The sequence below is a fragment of the Strongylocentrotus purpuratus genome, unplaced genomic scaffold, assembly GCF_000002235.5.
Source record: "Strongylocentrotus purpuratus isolate Spur 01 unplaced genomic scaffold, Spur_5.0 spur5_scaffold_3, whole genome shotgun sequence".
Lineage (NCBI taxonomy): Eukaryota > Metazoa > Echinodermata > Echinoidea > Camarodonta > Strongylocentrotidae > Strongylocentrotus > Strongylocentrotus purpuratus.
This window is the reverse complement of record NW_022145609.1, coordinates 33,998,225-34,012,790: the sequence shown is the minus strand read 5'-3', so window position 1 is coordinate 34,012,790 and position 14,566 is coordinate 33,998,225. Positions and strand designations below refer to the sequence as shown.

Sequence of the window (14,566 nt, the reverse complement as noted above, 5' to 3'; positions counted from 1 at the left end):
TATTATGTTGTATATAGCTATAGTCTCTACCGAGTCTATATCAATGATCTGTAAAAAAAGAATCAGAATTGTTTTTGTCTCCATGCATCTTTCTCATCATTCTCAAGAAGTACTGATTACGTTTTTTTCTAAGCAAGGTAACATTAGATGACCAATCAAGTAAATCAGATACCGTTGTTCCCAAGTACTTATAACTGTGAACTCTTTCCACAGCCGACCCCTGAATAGTAAGCGGTGGTCTTGCTTAAGGACTTCTCCGAAAATCTATAATCATTTCCTTTGTCTTCGAGACGTTTAACTTGAGATAATGCCGTTCACACCACTCAACATACCTTTGAACACTAGTGACACAATCTTGTTCACTTGTGATGTCTGACATAAAGCCTGAGATTATAGTATTATCTGCATACTTAATCATTTGACAGTTTGAGAATGTGCTTACACAATTACTTGTATAAATAGAAAATAATACTGGAGAGAGAACACAGCCATGAGGGGCTCCTTTGTTGATGAATTTAACTTTAGAGTTTGCATTTCTCAAGTGAACATATCGTTGCCTTTCATTTAGAAAATCCTGTATCCATAGAATGAGGGTAGGGTGTGCTTTCATTTCAAGTAGTTTATTAATTAGTATGTGCGGTACAATTGTGTTGAATGCACTTGAGACATCGACAAACATCTTACATAATTACCAACGTGGTCGATGTTATAATAGATATTATGTAGGAATGTCTAGATTGTTTTTCTATCACTTCGAGTCTTAATAATTTCTCTATTACTTTTTTGACGCAAAAAGTTATGGTTCTCTGAGAATAATCTGAATATAATATCTTTCCTGGATTATAAGGATTGTCGTATGAAACTGTCATTTCCTGTTTTGTCAGAATGCTTTTACTGTTGTACATATTGTCTGCTAGCACGTAAATGCAAGGTTCATAGCTTGAGTCCTATTTAATGATAATCCTCAAATACTAACTACTACTGAAATGAGGTTGAGTCTATCTTTATAGAGCAAAGCCCAGCAACTGTTGGAAAAAAAAAAAAAAAAGGCAGATGATTCCCAATACCTAATAGTTACTAGTTTGAATAGAAATATAGAGCCAGACAAGACCGTACAGGTGGAGGAGTTGCCTTATACGCTAAGCATGCATTCAAACCAAGACAGCTCCCCGTTAACGTCCCAGATGATATTGAAGCTTTATGGATCCTCATGAGACCATGTAGACTATACCTCGTCAAGTCTCATGCCTGATTATTTGTGTTTTGTACTATCCACCATGTCATCCAAGTGCTGAAGCTTATATCGATCACATTGTTTCCACAATAGATTCCCTACTTTTGCAGTATCCGGTAGCAGGAATATCCTTAGTCGGTGATTTAAATGACTTATGCTATGGTCACATTACCCAAAAGTAGCCTGCTCGGCGGCCGAGCGGCGGCCGCCCAGACACAGCTTGTTTTTTAGGCATCGCTCGGTCGCTACTGAAGTTTTAAGTGACTCTCACACTCTGCCGTGTAGGCCTACCGTGTGCCACCGTGCGCGAAAATGTCTGCGGACGGTGGAGAACGGCGAGGGCACACGGTGGTTCGTTATCAAAGCGGGCAACACGTTAATAGGGCGTTGGCGCTTATTTACACCCGGTGGGACCCGGCGAAAGTTTTGGGCATGTTCAAAACTTTGGCCGGCTGGCACCGGCCGCAAGTAAGCGGCAAGAGGACGGTGTTGAACGGTATGAGGACGGTATGAATACGTTATGAAAACGGTCACACTGTATGAACACGTTCACAACACGCTCATAACCCGTTGCAGAACGGTGATGGAAAATGGAGAGCGGACTGACCGTTGCCGTTCAAATCGGGGTATTTATGGCAGTCGTGTCATGACGTCAACAGTCCGGGGACTCGCTCACAGGACGCTCCGAGCGGTGAGGGGACGCTAAGTGACTGGTAGGTGGCTGCTACAAACCCGGTGCACACGTTCGAGACCCGGTATGGGCCCGGTATGGAAACGGCCAAAATTTTCAACTAAAGTCAATCTGGGCGGTGAAGACGGTAAAAGCACGTTCAACACCCGGTATGCGCCCTGTGAGAACGGTCAGAAGATGGCAACGAAACGGTGAAAAGATTAATTTTTATGAATTTTTTTTTGCGGCCGGGGACAAGTTCGCTCAAAACCCAACGTTCTGGACTGTTTTTTTTTTAATAGCCCGGCAGGCGGACGGTAGGCCTACACGGCAGAGTATGAGAGCTCCAATAGCGCGGATTTAAAATTCGGGCGGCGCCTGCTCACTTTCACTCGCCACCCAAACTACGCTCGGTGACCGGGCGCCGACCTAATCGAGCGTTCACTTTCGAGCGATTGAGGTCAAAAATCGAAGCCGCTAGGTCAAAGGCTGTCGAGCAGTCGCTGCCCGGTCTCCGCCAGGTCGCCGCTGGGAGATCAGTCGGTCGGCAGCCTTTGACCTAGCGGCTTCGATTTTTGACCTAAATCGCTCGGCGGCGAACGCCCGATTAGTTCGGTGCCGGGGGGCGAACGGCCGGGCACCGACCGTATTTTGGAGCCCCGCCGATTATTGGCCGGCCGCTGTGCAATATCTTTAAAATCATCCGGCGGCCGGTGGGAGACTGCTCGGGAATCGATGGGTCAGCGGTCGGTCTCTGCCGGGACACCGCGCGGAAAAGCTCCGCGATTTCGCTCAGTTTTTACCTAAAAACGACCGGCGACCGACGGGAAATCGACAGGGCACCGCCTGGTCATCGCTGGGGCTCTACACCCTGCTCGACTTCTCCAAAAATCGCTGGGCGATGCCTAAATTTCAGCGGCGACCGAGCAGGTTACTAATCGGTCGGTCGCCGCTCTGATTTGTGACCATAGCTTTAGACGTACAACAAATTCTCAACAACCAACAATTTACGCAGGTAGTCACCCAACCTACGAGAGGCCATAGGACAAAATTATCACGAATTATTCTAGGGTCTGTGCAAGCACAATAATTCTACCACCCATCGCCTCTAGTGACTATGATTGTGTAATGTGGATGCCTGTGAAAAATACAGAAATTCGCAATACTATTCGGAAAAAAATTGTAAGACCCTTAGCAGATAGCGGCCTCCGGGCATTCGGTAGTTGGATAACTAATCATACTTGGGAGGATGTCCTGCAAGCTGACAATCCATCTACAAAGTGTAATATGTTCCTGAAGGAGATCCAATCCCATCTTGAATTACATCTCCCACCCAAGATTATCCGTTTCCACGAAAGCGACAAACCGTGGATTAATGGTGAGATTAAGTCACTTAAACGTCAAAGACAACGGGCTTTTACAGATAAGAAAGAAAATAATTGGCGTTATCTGAGGAACAAGATTATCCAATCCATAGCTGCAGCCAAGAAGCACTATTACAATACAAGAGTTCGCAACCTCAAGGCTAACGATCCCGCAGCTTGGTATAGGAGAATCAAGATACTTACCAACAGTTGCAAAAATTATGTCCCAAGTACGAAACCGGGAGTAAAAGATAACAATTTAAGTTCATGTGAAATTGCAAACCTCATTAATGAACATTTCTGTACTATAGCTGCAGACTTACCAAAGCTTCAGAGATCACACTTACCTGCATTTTCCCTGCCCAATACAACTGTCCCCTATTACAACCATGGCAAATGTATAAATACCTACGTTCTCTTAGTCAAGGTAAAGCCGGAATTACTGGGGATATTCCTGTTCGGATCATTCGCGAATTTGCCTATGAATTGTCAGTCCCACTTACAGATATTCTTAATGTATCATTCCAACAAGCTGAGGTTCCATTACAATGGAAACAAGCAGAAGTAGTTTCTGTTCCTAAGGTGCACCCACCGAAACTTTTGGACCTTAGACCAATAGCCCTGACAAGCTATTTTGCTAAGATAGCCGAATCGTTTATTGCCAAGTGGCTGTTAGAAGATTTAACCAAAAATCTTGATCCTAATCAGTTTGGAAATCGTAAAGGCTTACCGCAACACATTACCTCATTGGTTTGATACACCAGATATTGTAGAATGCAGAAAAGGTGAAATATACATCAACGATATTGACTACATATTATTCGAAAGCCTTCGATAGAAAAAAAACCACAATGTTTTAGTTAAAAAAATCCTCAATCTCGATGTCAGATCATGCCTTATTAACTGAATAATGAGCTTTTTGGATAATCGATTGCAGTGTGTGAATGTAATGGAACAAAATCAAACCGGAATGTCATAAATACAGGAGTTCCACAAGGAACAAAACTTGGACCTTTATTATTTTTTATACTAATGAATGATGCTTGCCAAGATTCCATTATATCGTATTTCAAATACGTAGACGATTTGTTAATGGTAGAAAGCAGGAGTTTATGTAAAGCTTCAACATTACAAGATGAACTTCGCAAACTACAGGAATGGTCTGATAGGAATGATATGAAACTAAATGCCTCTAAATTTTCAGTTATGCAGATCTCCTTTTGTAGGCATGTTCAGTTATGCAGATCTCCTTTTGTAGGCAACCTGTACAACAGGCGGCCTTGTTTATTGATGATACCCAACTATGTAATGTAGAATCTCCCAAAATATTGGGTTTAATCGTACAGAGTGACCTAAAATGGAATAAACACGTGACTGACCTCTGGAAGAGAAGTTATAAGAAGTTATACATACTCAGGAGACTGAAATCATTTAAACTATCCATTGTAGATCTGATCACCATATTTAGAGGATATACAGTGCGTCCTAGATAAAACGAAACCGAGAAGTATCGATGTTCTATCATAACTTAATCACAACTATAATTAATGAATGGTACATATTTGGAAAGCTTAGAGTCTCCTCTTTCATTTGATGCTACTCAGATAATGCATATTTTACGCATGAGGGATTAAAAGCAATTTGAAGGAAGGAAACCAAAAAGACATTTGGCGGGCGGTATCTGAATTTCGAAGAAAAATTCACATTTCTAGAAAGTTGAGTTTCTGCCCTTTTATATGACACCTCAATCAAGAAAAATGAGCTAGGAATGACAAAGTTCTGTTTGTTTAAAGTGGTGCTTGCATTTCCATAATTTATTAAACGAATTCGTTTTCACTGGCTGCCTCCCGTATCAATAAACGAAATTAACAAAAGACTTAACTCCGTTTCGTTGACAATCAGCCGTAGACGAGAGTCTTCATACATGGCTGATTGTCAACGAAACGGAGTTAAGTCTTTTGTCAAATCTGCTTTTTGTTACGGCAGGCACCCAGTGAAAACGAATTCGTTTGTTAAAATTATGAAAATGTAAGGGCTACTTTAAACAAATAGAACTTTGTTATTCCAGGCTTATTTTTCTTGATTGAGGTATCATATGAAAGAACAGAAGGTGAAATATGCATCACGTGAGTAGCATCATCTAAAAGAGGAGACTATAAGCTTTCCAAATATGTATCATTCATTAATTATGGTTTTGATTAAGTTATGATAAAACATCAATACTTCTCGGTTTCGTTTTTTCTGGGACGCACTGTATAAGACCGATTGTAGAGTACTGTGCCCCTGTTTTCAACGGAGCTCTTACAAAACATGCACTTGAATCAATTCAGAAGAGAGCATGTAGAATAATTCTGGGTAGTAGTTATACTTCATACAATGTCGCATTAGAAACATGTAACTTAGTGACTCTTGAGGAAAGAAGAAAACAATTATGTCTTACGTTTGCTCATAATCTGGAAGAAAGTCCCTTTTCATCGAATTGGCTACTTAAAGTCGCTACTGCCTGAGGACAACAACAAAGTACACCCAGTACCATACCTTATAGATCTTCTAAATAATGAATAATTGAAATGCATTTTTACATAATGTATATATTAACAATGTTTGATAAATATTTTTATAATTATCTAATGTTTTAATATGTACCCAGGTATAATTTAGTTTTAACGTAGGAAACTAAATGTTTTACAACCTACTCTGGAATATGTTTATCATTTAACACAGACATAAATTTATAATTATGTACTTACCGTTGATGAACTAGCAACATTTTAATTTTCAATAAATATGAATTGTCAAGGACACAGGTGCAATAATTTCAGTATTAGTATGTTAACTTATTTGTATGTTATGTTTTTAATCACTCATGCGTGATATATACATCATATGAGTTGCATCAAATGAAAGAGGGGAATGTAAGCTTTACAAAAATGTGTCATTTATTTATTATAATTGTGATTAAGTTATGATAAAACATCGATAATTCTCGGTTTTTTTTTTTTTGGGGGGGGGGGGGGTCGCACTGTATAACTACATATTCAATCATAATTTGTTCATAATTCTTTCTTCTAAAAGATAACTCTTTTCATTAAAGGAAATTAATAACCAATTTAATTAAACAAATATATACATGAACTTTAAGATTTAAACCATATTTAAAGTTGAAATGAATTTTATTATATTTATATTTTACACTCAAAAATATTTATATGCAATTTGAATTTTCATTATTTCTGTGCTTTTATCAGTATTGTAAATCAATCGAAATTCAGTCACTACCTGTGGTGAAATGATAATGAACCTTTCAATTCAACTTAAAAATTGTTCTTCTTTATAATAATCAATCATACCTGTTAACAGAGCCGCAAAAATCAGACTTAGCAGTGTCACAGGCATCTTTGTGTGATCTTGAAACCGGCATCAGATCGGATGTAACACTATCCGGATGTTTGCTCCTGCTTCTCGGGATTCGATTGTTTCATCTGTCCTCAATCACGTGAGACAGAGAGAACCGGACTACCGTCAATGGGGAAGAAGAAAAGAGAAACAGACACTCCGAAATGTCTACAAATAAATGGTTAAGTACGCACAAAACACGAAGATATAAGTCTCAATTCATGGTGCTCTCATGACTGGCCGAAGCATGCATCAAGAATAATAACGCCTACGTACGCCTACCCACGATTGGCTGCTGAATATACGTCACGGTCGTTGAATAATAATTTTAATTTCACTTTTAATTTCCATTATTTTATTAAACGAATCCGTTTTACCAAGGAGTTTTAAGAGCTGGCGGCCCAACTGGCAACAATTTATTCCAAGCAGCTGCTGTTTTCTATGGTTGCACAATAGAATCTACTAGTGTGCCGTACCTTTGATGTCCGAGGTTCGAAGCCTCCAATATAATTGGAAAGCTTGAGTAGTGATTTTTGTTCACAAAGAAATATCCTTAATATTTCACTTTTTATTTGAACTAAAAAGGGGAAAATCGAACAGATGATAAAATATGAATAGAAAAGCCTAATTGTGTCAAGAAATTTGCTTACATTGTATGATAACAGTTTTATTTGTGAAAAATAGTAAAATGTTACAGTCCTAAAACCTGTAATTTGACATTTTCCCGATTACTTTCGGCTCACAAAAATAATTAGTAAATTTGTTCATGTACAGTTCTTTATGATGTTATATGTCAGATTAGTGCCCAACACATGCCCAGTCGAGTAATTTTGATTAATATTATAGGAAATTTTCTCCATTTCCTTTAGCTTGCCTCCTGTAAAGGTAAACACTGTGTACAGCTCGTATTATCAGACCAGTGGTAGCGAAAAGTAGTTGTCATTACAAAAGCATATTTCCCTTTGAAAGTGGCGGTTAGTTTGCAGCTAAGCAATATTTTTTTTATCTATGTATCTGCAAGGAAGATTCAGTTAAGCACATGCCTGACATATTTTTTTCCTGGCGGCATCGAAGATGTTAAAAAAGGAACGAGCTAGATATGACTCCATCTCTTAAAACTTCTTGGTTTTACTGGCTGTCTGCCCTAACAACAAAGAAAACGAAAGACTTCACGCAAGGCTGATCGTCAATGAAACGGAGTTTGTTGTTTGTTGCTACGGCAGACAGTCAGCGAAAACGAATTCGTTTAATGAAATAATGGACATGCAATCATTACTTTAAACAAACAAAACTTTGTTATTCCTGGCTCATTTTCCTGATTGAGGTGTCATACGAAAGGGCAGAAAATGAACTTTCAGGAAATGTGATTTTCGCTTTGAAAATGAGATACAGTTCGTTTAATGACTTTCTGGTACCCTTTCTTCAAATTGTTCTTAATACCTCATGTGTAAAAAATGCATCACATGAGTTGCATCGATTGAAAGAAGAGGATCTAAGCTTTACAAATATGTGTCACTTATCAATTAAAATTATGATTAAGTTATGGTAAAATATCGATAATTCTCGGTTTCGTTTTTTCTGGGACGCACGGTAGATACAATTGTATATACTCAGCGAAAAAAGAAAGTGGAAACTCTTTATTGTTCATAATCTGTATCATGATACAGTAATGTTTAGTATTATATCACTCAGATCAAGGCACACGTTAGTGTAAATAGTACAAAGAAAAATACACTGTATTCCTTCTGTTGATTTGCATACAGATCGACAGTTCACCAATAGATTTCATGACGTGCGACTGCCAAAGCGCCGTCATACACTGTTGCCAATATAGATGGTATCATATTTTCCATATCCACTCTTTTAACGGGCGTAATGACAATATATTATTCATCATTGATAGATAAAGTTTGTATCTTCTCAGAAACTTTACTGCTCAATCTCTATGATCCTATAGATTGATAAATTAAGTTTTGAGATCTGGTGTAAAATTCATCTATCAAGAACAATTCATATTTTCAAAATCAATTCATAAAGAGATGTTAAAGAACTTTATTTAAACTTTATGGGCAACAGCATAGATACGACATTTGAAAATTTGCTGCGCTTACTTAATATTCACTGTCTTATATCTGAAGACTATTATCATGAAAGCAAGTAATTCTGTTAGTTCACTCAAAACAGGAATTAAAACAAACAACAAAATGAGAAAGAAACAAAGATGTTGTTAGGAAACATTATTTTTTGAATAATATTTTTGAAGAAAAACTTGAATAAAAAACAAACAGGGAAAAATATGTACAATTATGATATATAACATTCTTTGTCACAACAAGAGCTACAGAAAAATGCAAGTTGTATGCCAGTTGACATGTAACTGCCATGCAATTGCTCTTCGGCGTGAAAAATAACCCCTTGAAATAACCCACTATGTACACAAAACAATAAGAAAAACATAGTGTGGTATGCCGTCTATTAACTTCAACAAGTTTGGCAAGACGTCTTCAGACAAAATAACATTATTTGAGCTCATGCTTATTAACTTTTAAAGCACACTTGAAGCTCGAGATAATTTCAATATCCGATAATCATGAGAAGTTTCGTGATTAGCTGTTTGATTGTCTTCTGAAATGGTTATGATTCACGTAGATTAGAGAGAGCTAAGTTACGAAAGTTTGCTGGAAGTCACGTTGGCCATGCGTGATGTAACCATTATCAAAGCCATATATACACACAGATCGGGCAACTTTGTTACAGTTGGTCACAAAATATGGCATCTATTCTTTTGTTTTGTGCTTGCCCAACAAAGCAGAATTTGCCATATTGTGCCCAACTCGAACCGGTAAGTTGGCCAAACTCTCCTCCATTGTTTTGTACTCAAATCGCAAAAAGTTTTCTGCATTCTCGAAGTGGACCCAGTATTACTTTCGCGGAGGATATGTAAAACTACATATGTTAAGCAGAAGGTCTACTTCACATCTAATCGTATTGAATGCAAAATTTCGTCGAAAACATTATTCGTTACTCGGAAATCCCATGACACTTCTGGTCAGTTTTACCCAAGAACTTCTTAAAAGAATGACCATATATTTCATGAAGTTAAAAAGAGACCGAATATTACATCGAGAAAGGGTTTCCAGACCCCCTAACATCAAAGAGTACTTTGAATAAACTTTGGCTGCCCCCAATATTGGTGTAAAGAAAATACCTTTTCAGGGTCTCGCTCGTCAAGAGGGTCTGTCCTTGCCTTACGTAACGGCAACACAAGGGCATGCGTGCGGCCTTCAACTTACGAAGAGTGGAGTCCCTGGTTTGAGGACAGACTCTGCCCTTCCCTCACGGTCGGGTTGTACCCTTGCTCGGAGGTCGGGCTGCTCGAAAACGGTATAGATATATAGCTCCGTAGACAAGCCGGGATCAAGAAAGCGGGAAAACTTCTTCTCGAGTCTTTGCTGTCGCCATCAAAATGCTAGCGTTCTAATCAAACATCTTATTTATACCAAGTATTAAAGAGCACGATTACTCGACACCAAATATTGAGCTGCCCTTCTTCCTAATATCTGAGTTAATGAATGGAACGAAAATATTTTAAATTCTCTCTTCTGTTACCAATAATTTGTGTGTATGGTTAAGCCGCAATACAGCTTGCATGATATACAGTATATTGAGTGATTAGAGACGAGAGCAATGATATCGACAGTGTCCGTAACATTTTAATGAATTTGTAACAATAATATAGGATTTCCCGGCCAAATTCGCGATTTTGTCATTAATATGAATTTTGTCTTGCGTTCAAATTCGACGGTTTTTAGTGCTGTCATGTATATCTCGGGCTTGTATTCCTTTGTCTAGTTTTCAAATCTATGAAGTTTTCGTTAATATCCATGTATGTTTCATTCAAATTAATGAACAATGTGCTTCTTTCGCTATTTGGTCATTCGATTTGGCGCAACACGATTTTTTTGACATCGCGACGATGTACCTCTAGCATTCTAATTTATTTGTAGCATTCAAATTAGCGTTTTGTGCACTTAAATTGATGTTCAATATATATTTCTAGTTTATTACACACTTTTTATATCTCATTCTTTTTCTTTCAAGATTGTTTTGTTCATGTGTATTTCATCACATTTTATTTTCTTGCATTTATACACTTCATATACTTTTAGATTTATCTGATATTCTTCATCCTTTAAGTTTGATTGTTAAAGGGAAAAAAAAACTTACTTCTACGGACTTGATGGTCAATGTTCATGTAAGGAAGTTGTTTGTCTTGTGTATCATCATAATTTATCACAATTAGTTAATCTGAGAACATTAATATTTACAGTTTTCTTAGCCTATTTCCAGAGATCATATAGTTATATGATACCTTGTAAAAGCTGGAAAATCTTATGAAAATCTTCAAATTTTCGGAGCAAATTCGACCCGTGCAGCTCTCATGAAGCGCACACTCTCAATCTCGCACACTCTCAATGTGGCACACTGTGTCAAATATGTACGACTATGTGGAAGACCAAATGATCTGAAACCCACACTTTGACAATACTGTAATCACAGAGTTAGCACATAGTTAAATACATACCACACTGTGGTAAATATGTGTCACTCTGTGTGAAATATGACCGATTATGTGGTAAACCAAACCCCACAGTGTGACAATACTGTGAGCACATAGTTTTCACATAGTTCAGTACATATCACACTATGTTAAATATGTGTCATTTTGTGTTAAATATGTACGACTATGTGGTAAACCACATGATCTGAACCCCACAGTGTGACAAAACTGTGGCCACAGAGTTAACACATAGTTCAATTCATACCACACTGTGGTAAATATGTGTCACTCTGTGTTAAATATGTACGACTATGTGGTAAACCACATGATCTGAACCCCACACTGTGATAATTCTGTGAACTCAGAGCTAACAGATAGTTCAATACATATACTACAGTGGTAAATATGTGGTACTCTGTGTTTAGTATGTCGGTTTATGTGGATAATATGTGGTAAATCCTATGGTCTGAAACTCCACACTGTGACAACAATGTGAACACATACTGTCCACACAGTTTACACATAGTCGACTATGTGAATATAGTGTGGCAACACTGTGATTGTTCCATAATGGTACTACTGCTACTACTATTACTACTACTACTTATATTGCTGCTACTGCTACTACTTATACTACTACTACTACTACTACTACTACTGCCAATAATTATAAGCCTAATATAGGATTTCCCGGCCAAATTCGCGTGTTTGTCATTCGAATTCATTTACTTTGCATTTAAGTTAGCGCAGATCGGCTTTGCCATGCCAATCATCATTCAATTTTCCAGCTTTTGTATTTAATTTAGGATTTTGGTCGAAGGGTTTCATAGATCTGTCATTCAATTTAGAAACTGCTCAACTAGCATTCAAATTAATATTCACTTGTCGAAGCGTAATTTTTATCATTCAAATTAACACCTGTCATTCGTATTCGTAATATTTTTTATTCAAATTAGGAATGTAAGGGGGAAGAATTGCAACAAACTTTTACAGTATTTAAATAATGCAGCTAAAATGCATGATTTGCCATTAGGGTCTAAACTGTTATTCCATTTAGTTATTTTCAAGACAATGCAGATGGGTGTAGTCAGACATAAAGTAGAGAAGGAGCGAAATCAAGGGATATGGCATTTCTGCACGGACATGTTAATATACCCGGGAAAGGTGGGGGTACCCTCAATCGCCCCTTTTTTTTTACTTTTTTTTTTTTTTTTACTACAGACTCGGAATTTTACAAAAGTAATTCACATCGTCTCTTATACCCAGCACACCCCTCTGTTTTTCTTAAAGAGTTTCATAGTTTACCTGCCCGCCAGCAGATCGATGGCTAAGACATGGCTAAATAATGAATCATGTTCAAATTGTTGACTCTAGTCCCTCACTACTCCAGTCACAATATTATACCCTTCTTCCATAATAAAATTATGATGAAATTATGATCAATTTATGATAAAACATAAGACAAACAACTTCCTTACATGAACATTTACAAATATACTGAGACCATCAGGTCCGTAGATGCAAGTCGTTTTTTTCTTCTTAACAATCAAACTTAAATGCTGATGAATATCAGATAAATCTAATAATAATAAGTGTATAAATGCAAGAAAATGAAATATGATGAAATACACATCAAAAAACAATCTTGAAAGAAAAAGAATGAGCTATAAAAAGTGTGTAATAAACGAGAAATGTATAATGACCATCAATTTAAGTGCACAAAGTGCTAATTTGAATGCTACAAATGAATTAGAATGCTAGAAGTACACCGTCGCGTTGTCAGAAAATCGTGTTGCGCCAAATCGAATGACCAAATAGCGAAAGAAGCATAATGTTCGTTAATTTGAATGAAACATACGTAGATTCTAACGAAAAGTCCATAGATTTGAAAACTAAAAAAGGGAATATAAACCCGAGATATACCTGACTGCACTAAAACCGTCGAATTTGAACGGAAGACAAACTAATTTGAATGACAAACTCGCGAATTTGGCCGGGAAATCCTATATTATTAATGGTACGAAGGCGATCAGAAAATAATACTATTACTCTGGCTTTAGCCCAGCTTAGTCCAAAATCCTGCAGATATAATTTCAACAATCTGCACTATCACGCGATCACCCGGTTCAAGCCGAAGATGGCGTGAAACAAGAATGTGTAGGCCCGGCGAAACGAATTTGTGGATCATGTCATATTCGGCTTGCAGCAGGTAGGGCCTAGGGAGAGGTCCCGAAATCAAATCGGTAAGATTCTGGACTAGTCTACTCAAGGCTGCTGAAAGAATTTGAGGAATAATTACTACCTGGTAAGTACCCATTTACTATACCTTAAGGGGATTTCACACCGGGCCTTGCGTAGAGTTGCGTAGTGTTGCGTACCGACTACGCCGAGCGTAAGCAACCCTACGCCGGCCTACGCAACTGTACGCTGAGGGACGCAAATGGGTACGCGAGATGGACGCATATGTTTAATACATCCTTCTGTGTACAATGCTTCTTACTTTACCAAGACTGGGCCAAATTTATTATGATTTTGATGACTCCGGAACCTTGCATTGCACACCAATACTTACATGCTACATGATCAACTTTTTTCTGATCCATTCCACACCTTTTCCTTCACAATGCCACCGCATTACCAGAATTCACCTTTATGTTTAAGAAGTTGTTTCTATGCTGTGAGTTTGATCAATGTAAAAGTCACATTGCCATAACATTATTCTAAAAGTATTTAAACATAATTTAAAGCACCTTTATTACTCTAAAAAAAAACAGAAATAGTTTGGGCCACATTGTTTTAAAATCGTTTTACGTTCATTGGCTGCATGTATCTCTTTCAATAAGTGCTTGAACTATAACTATAACAATCCCATTTTCATTCAAATTGTATTTAAGATGTCTTGATTTGTAACTTTCCCTTATCAACTACACATGGAGGTAATGAGAGACCTTTGGTGATGGCGTCATTAATCATTCTTATCTTATTAATCAGTTACATCATGACCACAGTTTTGTTAATTGTTACCAAATACAGAGAAGAAGTTACTAAGGAGAATACAAAGCTCTCTGTATGTGTAACATTTTTCATGTTTATGTAAATTATGCAAATGTGTTTAAGGGTCTCCAATTCCTTACACCTTCCCTACCTACTTGGAAGATATTTATAATTATTTTGAAGGAAAATTATATTTTTGTTTACATGTGTGCGTTCTCACATTTACTCTTTTCATGACGAAAGAGTGTTTCTTTGACTTTATTTTGTATTTTTAATTTAACAAGGTAATTTTGACTGATTAATTATTAAATTATTCAATTTGTGATTTTGACATCTCAGGCTGTAGA

The 14,566-nt window shown here is 37.5% G+C and overlaps 2 protein-coding genes across 2 annotated transcripts in view; one reads left to right on the top strand and one right to left on the bottom strand.

Moving 5' to 3' along the window:
- LOC594685 (G-protein coupled receptor GRL101) overlaps positions 1–6,872 on the bottom strand; it is a 29,696-nt gene extending 22,824 nt beyond the window's left edge. Inside the window, exon 1 of the mRNA XM_794118.5 lies at positions 6,619–6,872. Within this exon, the coding sequence (XP_799211.2) occupies positions 6,619–6,664 (46 nt within the window). The 5' untranslated portion in view covers positions 6,665–6,872. The remainder of the gene's footprint in view (positions 1–6,618) is intronic.
- Positions 6,873–13,333: 6,461 nt separating this feature from the next.
- LOC592004 (solute carrier family 23 member 1) overlaps positions 13,334–14,566 on the top strand; it is a 45,515-nt gene continuing 44,282 nt past the window's right edge. Inside the window, exon 1 of the mRNA XM_030996162.1 lies at positions 13,334–13,530. The gene's annotated coding sequence lies outside the window, so the exon portion shown is untranslated. The remainder of the gene's footprint in view (positions 13,531–14,566) is intronic.